This window comes from Orbicella franksi, chromosome 6 (genome assembly GCF_964199315.1).
Source record: "Orbicella franksi chromosome 6, jaOrbFran1.1, whole genome shotgun sequence".
Classification (NCBI taxonomy): domain Eukaryota; kingdom Metazoa; phylum Cnidaria; class Anthozoa; order Scleractinia; family Merulinidae; genus Orbicella; species Orbicella franksi.
The window spans coordinates 7,643,542-7,662,208 of NC_138150.1; the positions used below are offsets into that span (position 1 = coordinate 7,643,542).

The 18,667-nt window shown below is 39.5% G+C and overlaps 2 protein-coding genes across 2 annotated transcripts; both read left to right on the plus strand.

Annotated features, from left to right (window-relative positions):
- The first annotated feature begins 80 nt into the window (after window positions 1-80).
- On the plus strand, window positions 81-3,792 carry LOC145491455 (E3 ubiquitin-protein ligase TRIM45-like). The gene has a single exon (XM_081470693.1). It carries the CDS (start codon window positions 100-102, stop codon window positions 2,308-2,310), a length of 2,211 nt encoding a protein of 736 aa, XP_081326819.1. The 5' UTR covers window positions 81-99; the 3' UTR covers window positions 2,311-3,792.
- A 10,517-nt stretch (window positions 3,793-14,309) lies between these two features.
- Window positions 14,310-17,619, plus strand: LOC145490722 (E3 ubiquitin-protein ligase TRIM45-like). The gene has a single exon (XM_081469813.1). The coding sequence runs from the start codon at window positions 14,397-14,399 to the stop codon at window positions 16,257-16,259; it is 1,863 nt and encodes a 620-aa protein (XP_081325939.1). The 5' UTR covers window positions 14,310-14,396; the 3' UTR covers window positions 16,260-17,619.
- Window positions 17,620-18,667: the final 1,048 nt, after the last annotated feature.

Below are 18,667 nucleotides of genomic sequence, written 5' to 3' on the forward strand. Positions count from 1 at the left end.
AAACACAGAGTTGAGCCGCCTTAGCAACGGTTACTACCGAAAAGCCTCGCTTTGGTGCGACTGTCGCCATATTTGCAATCGGAGTATCTGCAGTTTGTGATGGAGACTCTCTTGAAAAACCTCAAGAAACAAGTTACTTGTTCCATCTGTTTGGATACTTACACCAAACCCAAGACCATAGCTTGTCTTCATACCTTCTGCTGTGAGTGCTTGGAGAAACATGCATTAGTCAGCCAAAAACAAGGAAAATTTCGATGTCCCGAGTGTCAAACCGAGGTTGGCCTCCCTGAAGAAAATCGTTTCGATAATTTGCCGACCAGTTTTCTCCACAACAGTTTGCTGAGTCTTCTCGCTGTTCGGCAAAGTGGCGATGGAAGCCAGATCGGCTGCGGTATTTGTAAGAAAAACAGCGCTGAGATCAGCTATTGCTTTGATTGCGAAAAGTTGATGTGCTCTGACTGTGTTAACGCACATGAGCTGTTCCAAGTTGCTGCGTTTGAAGGACACAAAGTCACGCCAGTAAAACAGTTTCAAGTCCAAGACTGCGAGGCCTTGTTAAAGCGACAATCCTTTTGCTCACAGCAGTACCACGAGAGAGAGGTAACCAGGTTTTTCTGTCTTGAATGTCAAACTTGTGTTTGTCAAATTTGCATAAACACGGATCACAAGAATCACAATGTTGATCCACTTGAAAAAGCAGCTGATGCCGAGAAAGCCAACATCATGGCGGGAGTCGAGTTGTTGAAACAAAAGAGACAAGTTTACACTGATCTGATGCGTGCAGTTGAAGATACAACTTCCAAGCTTGAAGCTAATATTACCAAAGCTATTGGAGAGGTTTCCCAAGCTGCCAACCAAATGATCGCTAAGATTCGAGAACGTGAGCGGGAAGCCATTATTGAGCTTCGGAACACAGGCGTGACGAGAACAGAGAAATTAGACTGTGTCAACAAACAGACAGAGTCCTCGACCAAGCAAATCGACCAAGCAGTTGAGTTTGCAATTAACCTGGTTCAAAGAAGCTCAAGTTCAGATATCATGCAAAGCAACAAGAATTTGGAACAGCGATTTGAAGATCTTAACAAGACCGCAGTACCAGCACTTCCGGTTAGCTCATTCGTGAAGTTTTTCTCGACTATTGCATCTGAGAGTTTAAGCCTGGGTTTCGTGGCAACCAGTGATACAGACGTACGTTTATCCACTGTAGAAAGACTGACTCAAAATATCCAAGCTGGTTTAGAAGCAGAGTTTCTCGTCCGTCCTAAAATATCTAAAGAAGAACTGACGAGTGAAAGTCAACGTAAATTTCACGTTGAAGTTCTTGTGGAACCCGCTGAACAAGAAGGAAGTTTGATTATTTGTGAAAAAGAAGATGGAAATTTCCAAGTGAAATTTATCCCAAAAGCACCAGGCAGGTACAAAATCGCAGTAAAGATAAATGGCAACAAACTCGCTAACAGTCCCTTCACTGTCAAGGTGAAGGAACGACAGCTTGAGATTGTGGGCGAGTTAGATTTAAAAGGAGAAATGCCACAAGATCCATTCGGGATTGCTGTTAACAGTAAAGGGCTGATCGCGGTAACTGACTTTGAAGAAGACTATGTCCTGATATACGATAAGGAAGGAAAGTTTGTGCGAAAACTTGGCTGCTATGGACGGAATCCTGGACAGTTCAACGGTCCACGTGGCGTCACATACCTAAATGATGACGAGATTCTGGTGGCAGATGAATTGAATCACCGCATTCAGCAGTTCAATGTACAGACAGGGAACTTTGTGAAAAGATTTGGAAAGTGCGGGACAGGAGAGGGCGAGTTTCAGAATCCAGAAAGTGTTTGTATGGATGGTGAAGGACGTGTTGTTGTTGTCGACTACAGTAACAACAGAATCCAGGTCTTAACAAAGGATGGTAAACCTGTAATTAAATTTGGAGATAGCGGCTCAGAGAAGCTCAGCAAACCCGCTGGATGCATTCATCACAAAAACATGTTCATTGTATCTGACCGCTTGAACAATTCCTTGAAAGTATTTGACAGTGCAGGGAAGTTTTTGTTCAAGATTGGAAAAGAAGGCGAGGCTGATGGACGGTTGTCCAGTCCGTGGGGTTTGTGTGTTGAGAAATATGGCAATCGTCAGAATCTTCTTGTATGTGACAAAAACAATGGTCGCATTCAACAGTTTACAGTGGAAGGTTGTTTTACTGGCAAAACCGTTACTGGGCTACAAGATCCAATTTACCTAGCTACCACACCAGATGGTCGCATTTTGGTTTCAGATTATGAAACCAAAAGAATATATGTCCTAAAATAAAAGGCAAAATGAAGTAGTGAACCTCGTCGCATTTTTAAAGTAAAAAGAAGGTTTTTAAAATACGTTTTGCGCCAAGCGAGTATTATATAAAGTTATAAAGTTTTCTTACTAAAAGAATGAATCATTTGTTGAGGTGGAAGATAATCTCTTACTCAGAACTTGTCAGTCTTAAGCTTTGACAAGATCTGGGTGCAGACTAGTTACAACATACCAACACTTTGTGTTTTTTACCGAATTAGTCGAATTTAGTTTTACTGTTTTAAGTGTGTACCACATATTATAAACAAGACAAGAGACAGGTCTTGACATTCACGTTCACGTATGGTGATACTCGTATTCACAGATGGCGATATATTCACAGATCGAGATACGTAATTTGTTAGACCATTATCTTTTATTTTGTTTAAATTCTGTGAGAGTTCCCCTCGAGAGAGACACTTGTGACATCCTTGTGACATTCTGAAATCATTTTGAGCTGATTGTTTTTAGAGTATTTAGGATTTTTAATCATTTGGCTTTTTTCTACGAAGAGAATATGAAATGTTATGAAGAGAACCAAACACTGAGCATTTAGTCAAAACTGGTACATAATAACGCTTGGCAAATTTGTTTGACGCTAATGTTTCAAAAAGGTTAATATGGCTAAAACAGGATATCATATATAACGAATCCACAATAGATTATTTAGCATGCCAGATAAGACTTATTTTCAACGCTTATATTACCGGTCATAAAGCAAGAAGGCGACTTTTAAAGCGTACGCCAGTTCAAGTTGTACAGGCCAAGAATACTATTACAACCATAATTTTTGTTTAATAATGAAATAATTAGAACTTGTTCAAGACTGTTGTAATGTGGTTGTGTTGTCATTATATGACCTCTTTTTGTCCCCTGCCGAAGATCAGCTTATTAATTGCAGCCAATCGGAGTATCGCTGTTTATCACGATATTGCTCTGTGGTCAATTAGGACAGCGTCCAAAGTGACACAATTGGTTGCGTTACATGAACTTAAATGCAACGCAATAATTGACAATTCCCAGATTCTCTCGGCCACTGAACTTTCAGTTCTTGGTAGTGCACTCAGTAAATACTTAAAGTAATTCATGATCAGTTTCAGTTTAAAATCTCCCAACTTTAAACAAAAATTGCAGGTCATTCGAATGCAGAAATTTGAACTTCGCACCATAAGAACAATACTGAAACCCGGCAAACTAAAAATATCAAACTGAGAGACAATGCAGATACAGTGATCTAAAACTCTACCTCAATCACACTATGCCGAAAGGTTCATGTTTATTTGTTTTTCCTTGCGCTCAGCGTGTGCATTTAAATACTAGACTCTCATTTAGCGTACACTTTGTACATTTTGTTTTGCTGATTTCCCATTTCTGTTTGTTGTTTTTACGCTTTGCGCAAAACGAGTGTAATTCTTCTTATTGAAATTTTACTTTGAGAAAAACCTGTTCCTATCTTCTTCTTGATTTCCCATTTTGCGCCTAAACTTGTGATGATTTCTTCTTGTTGATTTCTCGCTCTCCGTAAACTTAATCGATCTTTTTTCTTTGTATAAAAATTGTGATTTTCATTTTCGTGATTTTTTTCCATCTTGTGCACAATTTGTACCTTTCTTTTCGATGTTTTTTCTTTGACCACAACTTGATTATTTCTTTCTGCTGATATTTCACTTTACACAAGACTTATGGATTTCTCTTTATTGATTTTTTTTTCTTTGTACACACTTGTACGTAGGTCGAGTTACGTTTTACCGAGACAGTCATCTTTCATTTAGTTTTTATCATTTGAGGGCCCTGAAGGGGTAAAAAAGGATTGGTCTGTTTTTGTCCTGGGAAAATGGGATTTAGGTCACTGGGACTGTGATTTGATCACTGGGAATGCGAAAAAAAATGTCCAAACTGGGAATGGGATAAATATTTTGTAACCGTGACCAATCGAGACATCACTTATTTTTTGCGGATCGAGAAACGACAGAAAATGTTTCAAGCACCTTGTTTGTGTCAATTTTGAGCATGTTTATCCAGATCCAACATGTACAGGACTTGTCAGTATTTCCTGGTTACAAAATGAGATCCAATGTGGAGGCACTGGATCTTAACCTTTCATATTAGAAATCAGCATGGCGTGACACATATTTAGAGAGACGCTTTTGCTTTGTGTGAATTTATATGTAATGAAGTTTGGCACATCAGTTGAAGAAGCGGTGAAAAGGGTTTCCAAGTGGGCAGCAGCATTATACACACCTCCAAATTCATTTCGCAAACTGCCAGCATCACATGTAGTTTATACAGTTCCCTTGCCTAAAAATTTCAAAGTCAACCTCACAGGAGATAAGCAGAAATGAACATGCTGAAATGAGGGCCTTAGCTAAAATGCATGGTAAATCCGTCTGACAACGAAATGTAAAACAAGATAATACAATGGACAGGGCGGACACTTTGCCTCTGAACTTATATAAAACTGAAAGGGTCTTGAAACCAGCCAATTTGAAGTCATTGCAAGGAGTAGAGAGTTCCAAGCGAAAGTAATGAACCGGCTAATTTAAATGATGATGCCAGTTTAATTACCACAAGAATCTCCTAACGAAGAGATAGACAGCTTTAGTGTGAGTGAGTGACACTGGTTCTAAAGGAAAGGTGAGACCGCTGTTGAAACAACACTGAGCATAATCCGTTCAACCAAGCTTGGAAGAATAAAAACACTTACAAGTTGGAAAACAGATTTCGCGGCAGGCAGGAATGACAGGAATGTGAAGTGGCGGGAACTTTTATACCTAAGTAAGGCGAAAACGTTCCTATTTACATGTTTTTATACAGTTTAAAAGGTTCATATCCTCTTCAGAACATCTTGGCAAATCCTCGTACACTTTTGGGTCTTTGTTGGTCACATTTAGAAGCCATTGTTTTGCGGATGCGAAGAGAAAAGAGCTGGTATGTATAACACTGGGAATATTTTTGTCTGAATTCTGCTTGTGGGAATGGGATTTGAGCACTGGGAAGTGGGATTTGGAAACCATATTGGCTGGGAAATGGGTATAGTAACCCCGCCCCCCCCCCCTCCCCCCGCCCTTCAGGACCCTCTTTCAGAGTTCCCCTCGAGAGAAAGACAGACATTTTCCACATCAAATCTCTTCAAAATCATTCCTCTATCTTTCAGTTTCTTGCAGTGAAGAACATGCCTGAAAATTTCCCGCAAGGTTTCTGGCAAGAAAGCAAACAATTGCTGCTTCTTTTTCAATCCACACAAGGACTTTTTGCCGGCTTACACCGGAAGACGTGTGATGTACTTTCCAAACACAATTAGCGACATAACGATTAGATTACGAAAAAATGCCGTTAAGCATGTATTGGTAATAATCACTAACTAGGCCAGGAAAGCCTGCTCGTATTTATAGTAGTTTCCCAAAATTCAAGAAACAAAATCTAAGCTAGACTGTTCACAGCCTCTCTATTTTTCAACGCATGCGAAGGAAAAAGCAGGCGCGAAGCGAGCGCGAGCGCGAAGCACGAGGGGCTTGGGGCGGGGAAGCGAGTGAAACAAGCCAAACGAAAAATAGGACGACGAATTTTTCACGGTCCCCATTCCTTTACCAGTCAAGTCTCCCGTCTTGCCCTGGCGTCCAGTTCTTATGCGACTGTACCGCGTTCAACGATCAAATTAAAATACAAGAAAATAGAGAGCTCTGAACAGTCTAAATCTAAGTATCTTTTCAACTGATTCTGTTATAGATATTCATCGCCTCCGTTGAGGAATGAGAAATTTTAAAACTGTCTTTGGTCGTGCCCAGGCTATTCAATTTACTAACACGCACAATTTCACAATTTCAGTTCAAGCTGAAGTCTCCTAGTAGACTGGGCCTCTAACCTTTTTCAAGGGACAGCTTTTACCAAGTAGAACTGGAAAACAAACTTTGAATGTTTTAGCTATTCAATAAGCACCAAATTACTGACGGTATCGTCCGGAAAAATCACAAAAACTGAGATTAGGCGGTATTAAGTTGTTAGAGATTTTCAGGCTGATTATCCGCAAGAAACTTTGTAACGCTAACACTGAAAAAGAGCAATGTAACTACAAAGATGAAACGAACCGGTGTAGGTATGGCTGTACTCTTTACTGGCCAAAAACTGAAACCGTAACACTAATAGTTCAACTACTTAACTTTAAAAACTCTATTTTAATTCGTGTTTGTCAGTCTGCACATCTTTTGATCTTATGGATAGGAGTGCTGTTTGTGTTCTTTAGCTATTGCTTCGTTTGGCTCATTATAAATAACCCTACAAATGATGCAGGTCGCCTCAAAACTACAACTAAGGCAACAACCATTATAAGCCAACGCCAAGATGTTTCCATGCAGCGACGGTACTTAGAATGAGAGGCACAGCTCGGTATAATAGAAGAGTTAGACCTACGGCTGTGATAATGATATTCACACACAGTTTAAAGTGTAGCTATAAGAAACGCTCTGAAAAGTCAATGGACATGAACAAAAGACAAGTAGCGAATAAGCCATAGAAAACATGAGTCTCGTCTGGAAGTATACGCAATGAGTCTCCAGAAACAGAACCACCGTGTTCTTATTATGTCTTCCATTTCACTTGTATTTTACCAGAAATAAGTACAATGGGACGGAAAATTAAAAAAAATGATCTAGTGTCTTAGTATATAGTTTCATGTAAAATGAAAGACACAATAAGAACACGGTCTTTCATTCATTTCTTAATAGATAGTTTTGTGTGAAATTAAAATTGGGGGACTGTTTTGTTGAAGTTCATGTTTTGCAATTTACGTTCACTGTCCTTTTTACATTCAAACCCTGTATCTTTCCTGCGATAACCGGATTCAAATAAATAGAATTGTTTTACGTTTGCATTTAATTGTATTTGAAAGCGGTGTCGTTTCTTATCTTTTAGTTCTTTTATTATACGTCATGCCTGCATCTGTGACGGACATCTTCTAGAGGAAGCCAAATCCTCAAAGGCGTTTTTCACGAAAGGCATGTTGGGAAATGCCAGTTTGGATATTGGGCGCAGAGACGTCCACCCAGCTCTAATTCCCGACAGAGCTTTCTCGCAGTCTAAGCGGAGACCTATGTAGTTGACGGCCCCTTCAGTCTTTGCTAAGTAAACACAGAATCACGAAAACAGAAATTGGACTGGAGGCGCCATGCTTCTCTTGATGACTTAATGGGATTGACTGAGAAGACAACGTTGTCATCCTCTGAGCCGCTTGTTCCTCTTAGCCTTCGGAGCCTCAATACGAGGAAAAGATGGGTCTGGAGACATTATTTGATAGGCCAGATTCTTGGACTAAGGTTCTTTCCATGATTTATTCCTGGTTTTCTTTCCAAAAGTATCGCTGGTTGATCTTTGACACAAACCGTTCGTTCACAGCACCTAAAGATTTTCAAGAAGTTAGAAACTGGCTTACAGGGAGAAGTGTCAGTGAAACCCTCCACAAGAAACACGTGAATACCACTTCCGGTCAGAATCTTACTCCTGCTGAAATTTCCTTTGTTAAATTAAATCTTTTTAGGTCTGCGTGTGCCGTAATCGACCATGTTAAGAAATACATCAGGGGAATTTTTTGGAAAGGAAACAGCGTTGAATTCGTGAAAATCTCAATCCAAGAATCTAGCCAATCAAATCATAAGTCTCCGATTTACCCTTCCCTTGTGCCCAGGCCCCACCAGCTTAGAGGGATAGATGAATCTGAGAACGAGAATAAGAAAACGAAAACACGAGCAAAACAAACAGTAACCCAAGCCACTTAAAAGATAGAAGTGCAAGATACAAGAAGCAAATGAGATTAGAGGTTCTGAAGAAGCAAAGATCCTTCCCACAAGGCTCTCAACTGCAAGAACAAACTTATGATCCGATAAAACTCCCTTATCTCAAATTTCACAGTTGGTCACTACACAACTTGAAGTTGAACAACGAAACCTTCCTTCCCAGCGTGACGGTAAATCTAATTGTAATCCATCAAATATTTTCGCCCACGCACGATTGGTCTAAACACGTCACGTGACCGAATATTCTCCAGTTAAAACTGAGGAATATCCGAGAATATTCCCCAATTATCAAAACTGCGCGTGTTGCGAAAAAGATTTGAAGGATACTAAACACAATAGCCTCCATTCGGCGCCAAAATATGTGGAATATTTGTCCTTGTCTGTTCCTTGAAGCTCACAGTTTACCTCGAGCTACGCTCCCATAAAACTGTTCGCTTCTTGGAGCAGATAATGTCCACGTACAAATATCCCAGCATATTTTCGCGCCAAATGGAGGCTATTGTTTATTTATTTAAAAGTGGAATGTATTGAAAATTTGGAAAATCTAAGATATAAAAAGCCTGTCAAATATTGTTTACTTAGCTCAATTCAAAATGTTTTTGTTTTATTTTATATCGATTTCAACGGCTTGGTCTCGTTTTTGCCTTCTCAACCCAACCATTTAAACATTATATTTTGTTGCTTTTTTGCCGGCAGATGAAAATTCCTCATTGTTAATAAATGGTGTTCATTGACGTTTTCCAATTTTTTCTTTTCATTTTAGAAGCGGAGGAGAACACTGTGGAGCCTACATTGTTTGCAATGAAAGAACTATTCTTTGCTCTTTAGGAAATGCGTCAGTCTCTTGACCAAAGAAATAAACTTTGCGGTGTTGCATCTGCTCGAAGTTGTGCCTGGAAAGTATTTCTTTCCATAATTGATAAGGCTCATCAAAACCAGTCCTCTATATCCTTGCTTACCGGTAGTAAAGAACTGAAAGAGCCTGAAGAATTGCCAAGTTTTCGAAGCAAAAGCAAACGGGTGTTGCCTTTGTAAATCCAGGTAAAGATTTCTTTCGTCTTTTGCCGCAAGACGAGTGAGGTACCTACCAAATACAACAACATAACGGTTATTTAGATTATTAATCGTTAGCGTAAACACAATAAACGTCTTTACATTAACTCTGTCAGAAATCTATATGTTTAAGTAATGGTTACAAAGCCGTTGGTAAACAAGGAAATCCTCCCACCTCGCATTTCCAGGACTGGTCACCAATAAAATAAAAATAACAAAATCAAAGCATATTTTCAACTGATTGTTTTAAAATTATTTACCGTCTTCGTTGAAGTTCGAGCAATTGATTTTTGAGAACTTAACGACAAACTGGTTTCTTTTCAAATAAAAATTCACGCAAAGGAAGACCTAACAAAAGAGTTTTTCGTCCATATGCTGACAGCCGACTCGAAACGAAACCTAGAAATTAGGATAACTAAACATCAAGCCTTTATTAAAACAGTAACATCTCACCTTACAATCACACCGTTTTCAAACCACCACCTTATTTATTTCGGCCAGATTTTTATCCCCCAAAAATTGTTTAGTTATTCAACATTTATTATTTGGAGAACATCTTTAATATGACCACTCCTTTAAGCGGACACATTTGTATGGCCAAGGGTGATCCTATTTAAGAAGTTTTACGGAATTGCTTGAGACCAAGGACTCGAATTTCTATGAAAGATAACGTATCGAAAATCCGACGGGAAAAAAATAGCTAGGTGAACAGCAACCAGGATGAATAAAACTACCCTAAGGACCATAACAAAACGTTCTTTTCAAAGAATGTATTATTTGGTCAACTGATTTGTGTTTAATTCTTTGTTACACGGAATGTTCTAGTAGAGACAAGAATAGTTCAAGCGTTTCTCATGATTGGGCGAGTAAAGAAACACAGTAGCATTACCATAATCAGGTAATACGGGATACTAAGGTCCCGTCCGCACAAATGCGTTAAAAACCTCTCTTTTTGATGCCTTTTCCTCCATCGTCCACATTAGAACGAGCAAAGATGCTGGTCCGTTTTATCCAAAACGGATAAAATTAACACGCCGTCTTTGTACAAACGCTTTTTATCTTTTTATTTTTAATCTAGTAACCAAGATGATCAACAACTCAAGCACTCGACTAACAAAAGTCATCAAGGATGTTATACTGGCCGGAATAGAAGGATACAAGGATACTCGAGAATTCCACGTTAAATTTCACTTGAAAAACCGATAACGTACTCATCGCTTCGCAATTCGCGCGATATCGGTTTTTGCGTGAAATTTAACGTGGAATTCCCTCGTCAGGTAATCTGAATTTGCCTATAGAATCGCATTGTTCAGAAAATTCTCGCATCCTGATTGGTTACTTAGGCGAAGTATTCAGCGTGGAAAGCGAGGCTTTGCGTGATATTGTACTCGAGCGACAACAAAACAACTTAAACATAATTGGAAACAATGACCTTTTAATCATGTTTTCAAAACAATTGTCGCCTTCCACGAAGCCAAAAACAAACCAAAGTCTTTCGAAAGTGGAGGCCACGTTTCTCCCTGCTTTGACCTTAAGTACAACTCTCTGGAGAGATATACGGAATTGCTTACACTTGCAACTTAAATGAAACACACAGACGTAAATGAAACGAGGTTTTCTTTCATTTAAAAAGAACGCTATGCGATTGAAGGAGAATTCATAAGCTGACTCTTGAATTCCACTTCACTGACTTCTCTTGAAAAACCGAAACTTCCTGTAGAACTAAGCAAAAAAAAACATATAAAATTGTAAAATCGGTTTTTTGGGGGGGCTTATTTCTGTAAATAAAACCAGTATTCCTTTAAAAAAAACTGTAAGAGATATCTGCCTTCGGTCAGTCGGATGATAACACTCAACACGTCCTTGATTATTCTAGTCTACTTTAATTGTCCACCGACTTTTTTGTTGCGAGCGCGGACCACTTAATAGCGGAGCTCCGGCGGCCCCAAGGGCCGCCAAGCGGAGCCCCATACTCATATAGGAAAGAAAAGGAAACCCATGACTTGATTTTCTCATGGTTATCATGGCTAGCGGTATTGCTCGTGGGCGCGTACGCACGACGACGACGACGACGACGGGGGCGGCGACGACGGCGGCGACGGCGGAGTTGCCCAACACGGCGGCCATACTCCAAATAATAGGTTGACAGAGACATGCAGCCTTGGTTTACCGTGTACATCCTTGATATTGAACATCCATGTTATGATCAATTGACACCTGTCAAAACAAGGTATCCGCTGACCAGTATCATATGACCATATCGGAGGCTCAAGTCTACAGCTCCTCGAGTTCACGTGTTTTTTTGAAGTTGACCGCTGACCAAGTGCTGGTTATCGATTGGATCGCGGGCTCATATTGGGTTAGCTTGTTGGAAACAGGGCAGGATTGTTCGGAAGCCGGTTTACGCTAACCCAGGATTAAAAGTTAATCGAATTATAACTTTTTCTTCCATTCAAATGCTTTTTGCTGTTTTGTTTTTTGTATATGGTGATTATTAAAACTCAAAGCAGAAGGCCAAACAATATACAGAAACCTCACCACAAAGTTAGAAAACTCAAATCAAAATGCTATCTTTTTCTGGGTTAGCTTAATCGGGCTTTGAACAACCCGGCCCAGGAGCTACGCTTTTAGGCTGGCCTAAATCTATATGTTATTTTACTTGCAACCTGAAAGAACTAATAAGAACTAATAAGATTCTCATATAAAAAGGACGGGGCTCCTTGTCGGAGATTTAAAAAGAACCCCTATGAGGTACCAAGATCCTGTTTTGTGGGCGTGGAGGGGGATTTTTTTTTTATTGTCTTTTTTTTCACCCCCTAAGGTAATTCCCCTGAAATAAAACTGCCAATAGACTTTTGTTCAAACTTTGTCTACTGACTATTTATCATACGAGAACTTTAATTATAAAATAAAAAAGCGGGGATGCCAATGCTCGTTAAGGAGCAGTGAGGCATTGAAAATGTCCCATTTTAGCATTATTTAAAGCTTATTACAAGAACGCATTCCAAGTTATTGTAAACTCTTTGTGAGCCCAGACTCATGAAAACACGCCTCAAACTACAGTCAATACTTGTGTCGGACACAAATAAACTCTTTAAGTTTGATTTTGACAGACAGCTGAATCCTTGTTAAAATATTGGAAGCAAATTGCTTGCCACGGCTATCAAACTGAAAAATAGAAAAGACTACACTGCAGCTGTTATTTTCCTAATTTATTCAATTTTCAACAATAGAAATCAGATCAGTCCTTTCTCACGCAAAGCTAATGATTAGTTGATTAAAATGGCTGGAAAAGAATTTGGGGTGCCCGAGCTCGCTAGTGAGCTATAGCCATTTTTGAACTGACAGAACTCAATATCAAGGCAAATCCGCCATGTTTTCAATGTGCGCGTGCACGAGCGCGCGCTAATGACGCCATAATTTATACGCAGTAAGGATGCGCAATGCAAATGTGAGGAATCACCTTAAAGGTACTAATTCTAAATCAACTAACATTTTCATAATTTTTAATAGCTATAAAGACGATTGTAAATGAAAGGAAATTACAAATCAGTTAGTTGTCAAATATCTCCTTACATATTTTTTTTCGCCTCGAGGACTTCAAAGGTACCGCGAAAGCTACTACTGTTGACCTTATTGGCTTAACACCCTAACAGGTATCAAACCACTGTTTTAACCCCTTAAAAGGTGCGACAAGCAGCCCCGTCCTTTTCAGTATATAATGGATGTCCCCCCGGGCAAGCAATACGGCTACATTGCGCTATTCAACATTGCGTGAAGAAAGAGGGCGTTTTGTCCCACAGCTTATGACAATGATTACAGTTTCCCTTCACAGTGAACAAAGTCAGCCAGCCATATGATTTTTCTTTGTACAAAACCCGAACAAAAAAAAAAAAAAGAAAAACCTCTTCAGTGATAAGAATACGAATTTTTCCTACGCCACGATGACTTGAGAACCGAGAACAGGCCCTTGGATGTGGTATTCAGCTGGGACCCTCCTGGTGATATCTCTTGTATGGCTCTTATGCAAATCACTACAGTATGTTATCAGTCAGGGGTATCAGATATCATTTAAACTTTCATTTTAAACTGATTCACGGGAAATAAAACTCACATTTTCTTTTCACGAATACCAAAGGGGCATAACGTTTGTCGAAAGTAATCGCGGAATAATGACAATCAAATCAAGAAAATACCTTTTACCACGCTCTTAGTTCGTGAACCTTATTGCTTACAGTGTTTACAGTATCCTTCAGAACACGCTTTTGAAACTATTTCTTTTACACATGCAGTTAGACTTAAGGCCTTTAATTAGAAACAAAATGCAGAATGTGTTTTGGGCATGCAGCCATGGATCTAGTGCATAAATAAGCAATAGTCTCCCTTTGGCGCTAAAATATGCTCGGTCATTTGTCCACAACAAGAAGTGAAGAGTTTTCCGAGAGCAAAGCTCGTGGAAAGCAGCTGTCAGCTTCAAAACCGAGATAATTTCCAAGGACAAATAAATATCCGAGAACATTTTTAAAGTCAAATGAAGGCTACTGTGCTTCTTATCCTTCAAATACCTTTCGTATTAAAGAAGCAGAATCCTTTGAAATTTGGGGAATATCTCCCGGTTATCTCTCCGGGGAATATCTCCTGGTTATCTACCGTAGCTTCCCAACTCGGCTTCTCACCAATTCCCTCGCAGATTCTACTCTTGCGTCACGCTTGGCTTCGCCGCCAAAACAAAAGCACTCCGGCGCGTGCGAAATCCTGCCAGCTACATAGGCTGTAAGAGAGTTCGATCTGCCTGGCTGCCTGATGAAAATACAAACTAAACCTATTTATTCAAGATTTCTCGGAATCACAAACACAACAGACGGGTGTGGTCGATTTCATCGTCGTTTGGCAATCTGCAGTTTGTGATGGAGTCTCTCTTGTTCGATCTGTTGGGATACTTACACCAAACCCAAGACCATATCTTGTCTTCATTCCTTCTGCTGTGAGTACTTGGAGAAACACGCATTAGTCAGCCAAAAACAAGGAATATTTCGTTGTCCTGAGTGTCAAACCGAAGTTGGACTCCCTGAAGGAAATCGTTTCGATAATTTGCCAACCAGTTTTCTCCACAACAGTTTGCTAAGTCTTCTCGCTGTTAGACAAAGCGGCGATGGAAGCCAGATCAGCTGCGATATTTGTAAGAAAAAGAGCGCTGACATCAGCTACTGCTTTGATTGCGAAAAGTTGATGCGCTCTGACTGTGTTAACGCGCATGAGTTGTTCCAAGTTGCTGCGTTTGAAGGACACAAAGTCACGCCAGTGAAACAGTTTCAAGTCCAAGACTACGAGGTCTTGTTAAAGCGACGATCCTTTTGCTCACAGCAGTACCACGAGAGAGAGGTAATGAGGTTTTTCTGTCTGGAATGTCAAACCTGTGTTTGTCAAATTTGCATAAACACAGATCACAAGAATCATAATGTTGATGCGCTTGAAAAAGCAGCTGATGCCGAGAAAGCCAACATCATGGCGGGAGTCGAGTTGTTAAAACAAAAGAGAAAAGTTTACACTGATCTAATGCGTGAAGTTGAGGATACAACTTCCAAGCTAGAAGCTAATATTACCAAAGCTGTAGCTGAAGTTTCCCAAGCAGCCAACCAAATGATCGCTCAAATTCGAGAACGCGGGCGAGAAACCATTACTGAGCTCCGGAACACAGGCGTGGCGAGAGCAGAGAAATCAGATTGTGTCAAGAAACAGACAGAGTCCTCGATCAAGCAAATCGACCAAGCAGTTGAGTTTGCAAATAACCTGGTTCAAAGAAGTTCAAGCTCAGATATCATGCAAAGCAACAAGAATTTAAAACAGCGATTTGAAGATCTTAACAAGACCGCAGTGCCAGAACTTCCGGTTAACTCATTCGTGAAGTTTGTCCCCACTATTGCATCTGAGAGTTTAATCCTGGGTTTTGTGGCAACCAGCGAAATAGATGTACATCACTCCACAGGTCTAGGAATAACTGAGAATTTCCAAGCTGGTTTAGAAGCAGAGTTTCTCGTCTGTCCTAAAATATTTAAAGAAGAACTGACGAGTGGAACTCGACGTAAATTACACGTTGAAGTTCTCATGGAACCCGCTGAACAAGAAGGAAGTTTGATTATTTGTGAAAAAGAAGATGGAAATTTCCAAGTGAAATTTATCCCAAAAGCACCAGGCAGGTACAACATCACAGTAAAGATAAATGGCGACAAACTCGCTAACAGTCCCTTCACTGTCCAGGTGAAGGAACGACAGCTTGAGATTGTGGGCGAGTTGGATTTAAAAGGAGAAATGCCACAAGAACCACGCTGGATTGCTGTTAACAGTAAAGGCCTGATCGCTGTAGCTGACTTTAAAATGCACTGTGTCCTGATATACGATAAGGAAGGAGAGTTTGTGCGAAAACTTGGCTGCAATGGACGGAATCCTGGACAGTTTAACGGTCCACGTGGCGTCACATACCTGAATGATGACGAGATTCTGGTGGCAGATGAATTGAATCACCGCATTCAGCAGTTCAATGTACAGACAGGGAACTTTGTGAAAAGATTTGGAAAGTGCGGGACAGGAGAGGGCGAGTTTCAGAATCCAGAAAGCGTTTGTTTGGATGGTGAAGGATGTGCTGTTGTTGCCGACTGCAGTAACAGCAGAATCCAGGTATTGACAAAGGATGGTAAACCTGTGTTTAAATTTGGAGATAGCGGAACAGAGAAGCTCGGCAGGCCCGTTGGATGCATTTATCACAGAAACATGTTCATTGTATCTGACTGCTGGAACAATTCCTTGAAAGTATTTGACAGTTCAGGGAAGCTTTTGTACAAGATTGGAAAAGGAGGCGAGAATGATGGACAGTTCCGTGGTCTGTGGGGTTTGTGTGTTGAGAAATGTGGCAATCGTCAGAAGCTTCTTGTATGTGACAGAAACAATGGTCGCATTCAACAGTTTACAGTGGAAGGTTGTTTTACTGGCAAAACTGTTACTAGACTACAGGATCCAATTTACATAGCTACCACACCAGATGGTCGCATTTTGGTTTCAGATTATAAAACCAAAAGAATACATGTCCTAAAATAAGTGGCAAAATGAAGTAGAGAACCTTGTCGCATTTTTAAAGTGAAAAGAAGGTTTTTAAAATACGTTTTGCGCCAAGCGAGTATTATATAAAATTATAAAGTTTTCCTACCAAAAGAATGAATCATTTGTTAAGGTGGAAGATAATCTGTTACTCAGAACTTCTCAGTCTTAAGCTTTGACAAGATCTGAGTACAGACTAGTTAAAACATACCAACACTTTGTGTTTTTCACCGAATAAGTCGAATTTAGTTTTATTGATTTAAGTATGTACCACATATTATAAACAAGACAAGGGACAAGTTTTGTCCTTCATGTTTACGTGTGACGGTACTCGTATTAACAGATCGAGATACGTAATTTGTTAGACCGTCATCTTTTATTTCGTTTATTATATTCTGTCAGAGTTCTCTTAAGAGTGATACCTCTGACATTCTCGTGACACTCTGACATCATTTTGAGCTGATTGTTTTTAGAGTTTTTAGGATTTTTAATCATTTGTCTTTTTTTCTACGGAGAGAATATGAGATGTTATGAAGAGAACCAAACACTATGAGCATTTAATCAGTAATATTGGCTGCTTAAACATATGGAGCTGGTACGTTAACAACGCTTGGCAAATTTACATGATAAAAACCAATTTGACAATGATGTTTTTATGGCCAAAACATGGTATTTTATATAACGGACCCAAAATAGATTTTTTAGCATGCCGGATAAGTCTTACTTTCAACGGTTATATTACCTTTCATGGAGCAAGTAGATATTCTATCGAGGGATAGTCCAAGTTGTACAGGCCAAGAATATTATTATAACCATAATTTTCTTTGATCATGAGATAAGCAGAACTTGTTTGAGACTCTTGTAATGTGGTGTTGTTGTCATTATATATAGCCCCTTTTTGTCCCTTGCCGAAGACCAGCTTATTGATTGCAGCCAATCAGAGTATCGCTGTTTATCAGGATGTTGCTCTGTGGCCAATCAGGAAGGTGTAAAAACTGACACGATTGGTTGCGTTACACGAACTTATATGTAACGCAATAATTAACAATTCCCAGATTCTCTCGGCCGCCAAACTTTCAGTTCTTGGTAGTGTACTCCGTGAATACTTAAAGCAATTCATGATCAGTTTAGGTCAGTCGAAAGCAGAAATTTGAACTTCGCACCATAAGAACAATACAGAAACCTAAACTAACAGTATCAAGCCGAGGGACAATCCAGATATAGTGATCCAAAACTCCACCTCAGTCACACTGGAGCAAAAGGTTCATATTAATTTATTTTTCCTTTCGCCCAACTTGTGTATTTGACTATTGGATTCTCACTTTGCGCACCTTTTGTAGATTTCTTTTGTTGATTTCCCAATTCGCCCAAACCGTCTTCAATTCTAGTTGTCGATTTCTCTCTTTGAGCAAACTTTGTCGATTTTTTTTCTTTGTTTACAACTTGTAATTTTTATTTTCTAATTATTTTTTCATCTTGCGCACATTTGTACCTTTCTTGTGTTTTTTTGTCCTTAGTGCACAACTTGTATATTTGTCTTTGTTGATATCTCACTTTACTCAAGACTTGTAGATTTCTCTTTTTGTCATTTTTTTTCTTTCTACACAGTTGTACATAGGTCGAGTTAAGTTTCAATGAGACAGTCATTTTTTATTTAGTTTTCATTACTTGTGGCATTAAAAATTGCACGCTGTTTATCTAGTGTCTCTGATTGGTTGTTACTCGCTGTTAATTTTTCTTAACCAACCAATCACAGACAACCTAAGGATTGCTTTAAAATTTTGTTCTCAATATGAGCTAATATGGACTTTCTCGATCAGAATGTCTATCAAAGATAACGTATCAAATATCCGACGGAAAAAGCACATTGAAGGGTAACCGAGAACCGCGCTAAAGATTATAGTAAAACCACGATGTGCCTGCATTTCGACGTCAAGGTCACGTGGTCCTGTTTTGTATATGGTGGCGGTACCAGACCTCGCACATTCCACAATGCTCGTTACCAGATCGTCCCGTACAATCCCAAAGCTGATGACGCTAAACAGAATCATTAATTGAACTGAACAGAGATCCTACTCTTTCAAATCGTTGTAAATAAGAACTAGAACAAAAGAAAACAATATAAAATTGTAACATACATTTTTCAGGCTCATTAATGTTAATAAAACCAGTATTCCCTTTAAAAACTCTAGATATCAGCCTTCGGCATCGGGTGATAACACTCAACACGCCCTTATTATTCTAGTCTAGTCGTCCACAGACTTTATATTGCGAGCGCGTACCACTTAATATTTTACTTGCGATCTCGACGAACTTATAAGAGAAATAAGAGAGATAACGTTCTTAAGACAAACTACGATTATTCTAGTAGATATTAGTAAAATCAAAGAGATGATCACCTCTTGCTA

Excerpts from the sequence above, each read along its gene's own strand:
- LOC145491455 (XM_081470693.1), top strand. The coding sequence starts at position 100 with ATGGAGACTCTCTTGAAAAACCTCAAGAAACAAGTTACTTGTTCCATC.
- LOC145490722 (XM_081469813.1), top strand. The coding sequence starts at position 14,397 with ATGCGCTCTGACTGTGTTAACGCGCATGAGTTGTTCCAAGTTGCTGCG.